The 8818-nt window shown below is 38.9% G+C and overlaps 1 protein-coding gene across 1 annotated transcript; it reads right to left on the bottom strand.

Moving 5' to 3' along the window:
- Positions 1 to 5209: 5209 nt before the first annotated feature.
- Positions 5210 to 8541, bottom strand: LOC121764661 (WD repeat-containing protein 44-like). Its single transcript, XM_042160682.1, has 7 exons — positions 6937 to 8541; positions 6763 to 6853; positions 6532 to 6689; positions 6407 to 6458; positions 6222 to 6331; positions 6048 to 6141; positions 5210 to 5969 (listed from the first exon to the last, which is right to left on the bottom strand). The coding sequence occupies exons 1-7, from the start codon at positions 8386 to 8388 to the stop codon at positions 5365 to 5367; spliced, it is 2562 nt and encodes an 853-aa protein (XP_042016616.1). The 5' UTR covers positions 8389 to 8541; the 3' UTR covers positions 5210 to 5364.
- Positions 8542 to 8818: the final 277 nt, after the last annotated feature.

Raw genomic sequence — 8818 nt, 5'->3', positions numbered from 1 at the left:
AATCTGACAGATAAATGTTTCTCCAGTTAAAATTCCATCCGATAACATTTGAAGCTAAAATTTGGTCACCACACACTAGACACATAAAGGTTTGTCCAGTTAAAATTCCACACCAAAATCATATCTTTTGATCGGTCAAAACAAAAACGAAACTCACTGGACGGAACACAATTTCTGGCAGGACTGCGCAGTTCAATTGAAAAATTCGTTAAAAATTCATCTGTCATCAATTGAAGCTGAAATTTTGACACAACATAGACGACATCTGAAACTTCATCCAGTTAAAAATTAATGTCGAAATAAGATCGTTTGATTGGTCAAAAACTCGTTGGAACCTACTATCCGAACTCAACAGTTTTCATGCTCAACATTCACAAACCCTAGTTTGTCTATCATACATTCACACATACATATTCATGCTTCCAACACATAGTCATGCTTCAAAAACGAGATTACAACCATGCTTTCCTATTCGCACATAACATTCACAACGATTCATCCACACACTCACACACACGTACATACACGCACACACACACAACCATTCATGTGCAACCATCCTTCTCAACCAATAAATTCTTAGATTTACGATTCTCCACTCACTATATGCATGAGGGGTTCAACAATCATGGATTCAATGATAAGGAGGGGAAAGGTGGATCAAAAATTATACCTTTCTCTTGAAAACAATCGGTAGAAAAGACAATTGGTGCGATTCCTCAACGGATCTTGAGTTTCCAACTCCAAGTCGAAGCAACAATGAAGGATTGATTTGGAGCACTTGAGAGAGAGGGGAGGGGAGGAGAAAAACGTGTGGGAGAGGAGAGGAAGAGAGGGAGGCGTGTGGAGTGAAGATTAGGGTTAGGGTTTTCTTAATTTATATTCAATAATTATTCTCACACTTAATTAAACAATTAAGATTGTGGAAGAATAAAATAGAGGTCAATGAATAAGCTCCACAATTAAAAGAATTAACCATGTAGTGTGGGGGGAATTTTTCAAAAATTATGGTATTACTTGGAGAGAAATATACTCACAAAAATGGGTAAAAAGATTTTGAGCATCCCATAAATAAGGTAACAAAATAATTCAATAATTCTCCAAGTAGGAAAAGGGGGGCGTGTAAAATAGGGAGTAGTCAAAGGAAATATTTAAATCCCCAAATTAAATAGGAATTGGATTTAAATTTGGTAATTTCTTGTGGAAAATGCTCCCATAAAATAGGTAACAATTAAATTAATTCCACAAGGTAATTGAAAGGCATAAGGGGCGAAAATTTATGAGGTCTTAAAGAAGGAAAGAGTCAAATCCTAATTAAAATAGGATATGGAGAGATTTAATTGGATTTTTAATTCAATGAAGGAAATAAGTAAGGTACCAATTAAATCTACAAAATAATTTATTCTCCTAATTAATAGGAGATTTCGAAAGACCAAGAAATGGGCAAGGGGTCGGAAATTATGTAGAATAACATAGGGATAATTTGGTTTGGATTTAACTTGGATAATTATCCCAAAATAATTAATTAAATCCAAGAAAGAAAATACTATTTCAAATAATTAGGAGGGTCGAAAAATATCAAATAAAATGGTCAGAAAAAAATATGCATGATCCCATTTAATTTAATTCAAACATTGGAACATAATTCATATTATTCCACATAACTCACCACAACTAATTCCACATAATTAACTCAATCACATAGAAAATCAATTTCCATAAAAGAAATTCTCATTCAACATCAACATTAATAAAAACAAAAGTCGCAAATTTTTCGGGGTGCTACAACAAAGATCCCATTCGCCAACTTTGAGTATATATACCTATAAATTTATTGTTCAGAACTTCGAAGTCTTTTTTGTAATTTATAATTAGCTTCGTTGTTGACTAGTAATCTCGTTGTATTTAAATTTTTGTTTAAGACTTCAAGACCTCAAGGTTTTTGTAATTTGTCATTGTTGTAACTTGTAATCTCAATAAAATTGCTACTTTCATCGTGTTTTTTTTAAATTTTATTTACGCACATTTCATAGATAAACAAATAAAAAAAATGCAAAAAAAAATTTTGACGAACCGCCGAACCGGCCCGGAACTGGCGGTTCAGGCCAAAAACCGGCGGTTTTTAATCGCCCCGTAAACCGGCAGTTTTTTTAACCGAAACCGGAACCGCCGGGACCCTTGGCGGGCCGGTTCCGGTTCATGGGAATGATAAACTGTGAACCGCCGGTTCATGAACCGGAACCGGCGGTTTCCGACCCGTGTGCATGCCTAGCCGACATGCTCACAAAGGCTTTGCCGAGAGAGAATGTGGAGCTGTGCCTTTTGCAGACGAATGATGAAACTGATTGAGCAAGGTGGAGATTTGTAGATGTCATTACTCAATCAGCGCAACACTTAGCAAAATTGACGAAGAATGGATTTAAGGGCTGTATTAAATCTGGACCGTTGATAGGTTAATAGATGGATTAATTCTTAGCTGTTGGATCAACTAATTAGTTGATTGTTAGCTTTACTCTTTTAAGTACCGAGAATTAGGGCTCTTTGTCTTGTAATTTAGTTTTCATCATCATTCTTTTCAACTCAGTAAAATTCATATTTCTCTCAACTCGTTCTTTAATTCTTCATCGAATTTGCATTCCGATTGTTAACAATTACCTAGTTCTACTGGATAGTATAGAAATTTCATACACGTAGCCACCATATGGAAAGTAATGTTATCCCTTATATTTTTTTAAAATTCAAAAGCATGCAACTATAATGTTTACATTATTTTATTTGGCATGGTCGGGTAAGTTATCGGATTTGACTACTTATATATAACCGATTTGTATAACAACGGGAGGGGGAAGAAAGGAGATGTCAGAATAGACAGGTTATTAGGAAAAAGAAAAATGAGAGAAACAATGACAAAAAAATAAAAGGAAGTTTAAATTTGAAGAAAAGGTAGAAGACACTCCCGCTCTTATCACACAAGATCAAGGGCAGTAGAATGTGGGGAGGAATCAAAAGTTCGGTTAAGTTACTTATACCTATCACAATAAATCACACTTTTAATATTACATGTATTATCTGATTTATTCTTATGTGTTTAAGTGGTGTGAATATTTGGTTATTCGGTGAAATATTATATGAATATATGATTCAAGTAAGGAATATGTTTACATATTGTGTTAAAATTATTCAATAGAATATAATATGGATATGTAGCTAATAGAAGTGATATATTTTACATATAGTATTGAAAGAACATGAATCATATGATTAATGATTTATGATGGTTTTTCCCTTGATATGAAATTTTAGAGCAACCTACGGGTCAAATACAGAGGGGCATATGAGTCCAATTACAGAGAGACCATAAGGTCAAATACAGAGGGACCTTCGGGTCATAGAGAAATCATAAGCAGATACCAGACTTGATTTGTCACAAAATAATAAAATGAACAGAGTCTCATATGCATATGGATATGTGATTACTTTATTTCAAGTGGTATTTATTTATTATAAATATATATGTCAGAGTGGTTGGGGTGTGACATGTAGGATTAATGTATAATTTGAATAAATAAGTAGGTATTCTTAACAAAGTATATCAAATAGGTGAATATAGAGTATTCTTTTGTTCTTGAGTTTGATACAAATAGTTGGAGTAAAATTACTTTTTTAATGTGGCATATACATAAAAATAGGTTTGAGTTTAGTGTTAATAGTTGTAGATGGTTAGTGAATGTCTGTTTGACTTGACTCATAATAGCATCCACAATGGCATTCCTTAACTAAGGAATGCCGTAAACTATTCATGGACCCCTATCCCACATTTTTATTCCATTCCTTAACTAAGGAACAACACCTCGAACAATCCATTCCTTCAATGACTATTCATAGTCCCACTATTCTATTCATTAATTCAAAAATACAATTAATAAAAACATTTCATTAATAATGATACTTCATTAAAAAAATCCCGAAAATTACATTAAAATTTCCTAAAAAATAAAAATTGCAAGATTTAAAATCGTAAAAATTAAAAACTATTGCGGCGACTGCGGCGGTATGACTGGTATACCCAATTAACGTTGGAGGGTGTCAATCATCTGCTCATGCACAACTTGTTGTTGTAGATTGTGTGCCACCCGCCCAATTTTCTAGATGGCGAACCTTCTTCCAAGTACTAACATGCTTGAAGGGTCTGGTCTCATCATGATCTCTTGGAAGAACAATATGACCGCAGTCCGGCTTCGATCGTTCCAGTGCCTCTCGTCCTCATTTAGTTGATGTACCACCCGTTGAACTTTTAGATTTCCTCGCTTGCTCGGAAAAAAATGATTACATAACATACTTACGTTGCGCTACACAGTTCCAGCAGACCATTATGCGTAGTAGCTTTGTGTGATCCGCTCCCAAATCTTCTTTCCGGATTGGTTGGTGCAAACAATTGGATCTTCCAAGGTGCTAACATACACCTCGAATAATTTTTTGATCTCCATCGGTCTGTGCGGAGTGTGGATGTTGAATTCCGAAAAATCGGAGCCATCCCTTGGGACGTTGTTGCACTCTTGAATTTGGAACAATGGCAGCATCAGGGCGTCCACCAGAATTGCCCCTAGGGGGCGTTCTGCAAGTCCGTCGGGTAAGGCCGGGTACACGCCCGGAGTTGCCGAGCTTTGGCTATCCGCCGTCGCCCAGCCTAGGGTTTCGGGCATTGGCGTGCTCCACTGGCTCCAATGGTCCCAGCCACCAGAGTTGCGTGGGGGGTTGATGGTTGGACAAGTTTGCACTATTGTTGTTAGAAACATTTGAGATGGAGATGGAGATGGAGAATGAGAATGGAGAATGTTTGGTGTGCAATTTTTTTGGTTGAGATATTATAGATGAATTCTGGAGTAAAAAAATGAAGAAAAAAGTTTAACAGAAAAAGTGGGACAACGGTAATTTTTGGGGAGTGAGAATTTTTTTTATTATTTCTACATTTTCGGATTAAAAAAAAAATATATTCAAAGTTCCTAATTGACGCCAACGCACAGGCTGGCGAGTGGGCATCACGCCCGCTCCTGGATGTGCCATGTCGCCTCGGAGGGAGGCTCGCCTGTGTGGAACAGGCATTCTAGCGAGCCACCTCCAATGCCCGTGCCGATGCATTTCGTCCCGTTGAGGGTGCTCTAAGTGTTGTGGTATCGGGTGGATGCTGAAGATTTAGTTTCAGAATAAGTTTAATTAGATATGAATTAGAACATATTTGAATAAGATGTCATATTACATATCTGAAAATCCTGTCATCATCTGATAATGCCTCGTTTGTTCCTTTGATGTCTTTTCTTTTGGTGGAGCATGTTTGTGGGAATAGGAAATATGTGATTACTAATCCTAAAGAGAACGTACTTTTCGAGGCAGCCCAAAATTTTGGTAGACCCTTATCTCACCTTCTAAACTTGCTGTGACTATGACCATTCCCCATGCTGTGGCCTGAACAGTCTGACCTCCAATATGACAAAAAGTGTGGGATGACAAAGATTGTGATCGTTGAGAACCTAAGGCAGAACAAGTTGGTGGTGATTCGTGAGTACTTACTGATGCAGACAGAGATCTTGATGTGTTGATAACTCCAATTCCAGGATCTATGGGTGGAGAATGATCATCATCTTCACCCTCACTTTTCTTGGGTAGTGGGGGCAAATTCCTTCTTTTACTTGTCCCAACTATCTTGTCTTTTGAATGCCTCTTGGAATGTATTTCTACCGATGGTGGTTCATTCGTCGTGTTCACCCCGGACCATGCAACTGCGACCGTTACATCTTTACAATGGAAGTGCTCGTATGCTTTCACAGTAAGTTTACTCTTCTTTCCACCACTTGGATTTTTGCACTCTCCTACCTTCCATATATAAACCTGATTGTCTTCGCTAGCACTGATGACGTGCCTTCCGTCTGGACTGAAACTAGCCACGCTCTGGCTACAAGTGTTACGAGACCCTGTGGTTGATAAAATGGTGAAACCAAGAACTTCTTATTGGATATAATATGGAAACATACATACATACATATACATACCTCTGAATTTCTGGATCATTTCCTCTCCGTTGTACATTCGAATTCGAGAATCAGTAGATGTAATGAGCACTTCAGATTGATTCCAAGGGGCATACTGTAGATTGTAGACATATAAATGCATGAGAGTTTGTTAAACGAAACGAAGCAGGCAGTTGAGGCATGAAGTTAAGTTACCTGAAAACCAGTGATCTTTTTGGCTGGGGCTTGAGGATGAAAGCCAGGGAGTTTTTTGGCTTGAGACTTTGTCTTCATCTGGATATCCATGGTATGTTCCAATTTGTAGTCTGAGAAACGAAATACGTAAGGCATCGTTGATGTATATTTGTTACTATATGATTTGAGTGAGGCGTGTTACTCACCATCAATACTATAAAATCGACATATCCCTTCTTGAGAACCAATGACAGCACCCTTCAAAAGTAAATTACTACAAATTAGACATGTATTTGAAGTGAACTAGTAATTTTTTTGCATGTGGGGGTACCTGGCCATCGGGAGTGTAGCTGGCAGCAGTGACCATTTCGCGAGAATCTGACCAGTCTACAACCTGGCGGTCAGGTACGTTCCAGATCCGAACCTTTGCATCTAGAGAACCGCTTATGAAGTAGTCGTCATCTACTGGATTGAACTGTATGCAAGTTACTGCCATAGCTAGACTTGTTAAAGGTAAAGCCAAAATTGTTAAGATTTCGTAATTAATTGCGTAGCATCTTACCATAGTCATTGTGTGCAAATGTCTTCAAACAGCTCCTTGTTTCCAGATCCCACAGCCTCACAGTCTTGTCCATAGATGATGAAAGCAATAGCTGCAATATATATATATATATATATATCATCATATTTTGTTAACAGTTGTTGCAAAGGATTGGTGCTCTTTTTTACAGCATACCTGAGATGTAGACCATGATAGGTCCAATACATCATCTTGGTGACCTTGGAATGTGCAGATTGGTTTTTCAGAAAGGGAAAATACAGTCTCTGGCAAATTGACGTAGTCGGGCATTGAGTTTGCTTTTTTCCTATTAATTATACTCTTCTTCTTGGACGGCATGGGCGTAATATCTGCAAGTTGAGGGCGGTCTGAGGCAGTTGATCTAGTCATTGGATGAACGGGCGTGGCTGAATTCGACATAATTTCACAATCCTGCACTTCCCAAACATGTATTAGCTTATCTTCTCCTGCAGTTGCTAGGAAGCGAGCATTTTTACTGAATCTGAGGACCCATATTGAGCCCTCATGTGCTTGTATTTCTTGAGAGACATGCAGCGCTGTGAATTCTCTGTAGGACTTGCCGTGTTGGCGAGTTTTCACCCATTGAGAGGCTGCCTTGTTCTCTTCCGAACAAGGCTGCTGCTGCTGCTGCTCATGTTCTTTGAGGTTTTTTGAACTTGCTGCAACCTTTATATTTTTAAGCAATGCAGCTCCCTTTCTCTTGCTGTTTCTGAAACTTTTTGTGAAAAGCTTGTTGTGGTTGAGTTTCCTAGCGTCGTGGCCGTGTCCCTTGTTCTGCCGCCTCATCAGCTCATTCACGACCCGCGACTGCCCAACAGCCTTCTCGAACTCCTCTATCGTTAGCTGCTTCCCCGTCTCAACATCTCTCAGCTTATTCCACATCCCCTCTTCGTTGTACTCTTTCACAACGAACTCCTTCCCGGTGTCCAGATTCTTTATCAGGAAGACGGTATCGAATTTGTGCTTGTTCCGTTGTGATGATCTGTCTCCCGGTGGTATCCTAACAGCACTAGAGTATTGACACAAGCCTATGCTTGGCGCTGATGATGTCCTGATGAGTCTTTGCTTTGATACACTGCCAACTAACTCTTCTCTCCTCTGTCTTGTTCTTACAGACAAAGCATCTATGTCACTGTCCGACCTAGATCTTCCGAACATAATTGTGCTGGGTTGCGAAGATGTTGAAGGAGCAGGAGAAGCAGAATCAACTGCTCTCGGTGTACAAGGATCGACTTTGGCACGTGTAGTCTTGGTGCTAGCCATCCGGAGCATGTCTTTGTTGCTGGCGAGGCCCATGCCTTGTAGGAGGCGCTTCCTCCGTTCCCGGATATCGCCTGGCTCGGACGTCCACATGTCATAGCTAGCCAACATGAACGAAGGATTCGCCCTCGCGTCATAGCTGTTTTCGACTGAGGAGGCCGAGGAAATAGTCGAAGTGAACGACATTCGGCTGTCCTCAAACTCGTCAATGTCAGAAGCCAAATCTGAAGGAACGGCACATGATATTCGTTCCCGGGACTCGAAGAAACGGTCGTCTTCGTCGTCGTCTCCGAGGCCTTCCCAATTCATGGTGAGTTTCCTTCGACGCGCCATTGATGCACATTGCATGTGTCTAGGAATTGTGTTTGGATTTATGAAATGATAGGAAAAATATTTTTAAGAATTTTGGTTAATCTCCGACCAAATGAGAGTGCAGGGGCCGGAAATGAGGAGGAAAGGAAGGGAGGAAAACTAGGAGAGAATGAAGTACACGACGTTACATTTTTTGTTTAAAAATTGGCAGTGGAAAAAATAAAGAAAACAACTGGTCAATGCTTTTCTTAACTCAAACATCTCTTCACGTCTATATGCCAATAATATCGTTCATGAATCAAGTTGGCATTCAATAATTTGTTTACGTGTATGCAACTCTTCACGTCTATATGCCAATAATTTGATTTGGCATTTCCTCCTTATACTATATTTTTATACAAATTGACTATAGATATTATTCCATTATTATTAATGTCACGACCGCACTTTAGGGTTAATAAATGTG

This window comes from Salvia splendens, chromosome 14 (genome assembly GCF_004379255.2).
Source record: "Salvia splendens isolate huo1 chromosome 14, SspV2, whole genome shotgun sequence".
Lineage (NCBI taxonomy): Eukaryota > Viridiplantae > Streptophyta > Magnoliopsida > Lamiales > Lamiaceae > Salvia > Salvia splendens.
Note: the sequence above shows the minus strand (reverse complement) of the source record. Positions and strands in the feature narration are given on the sequence as shown.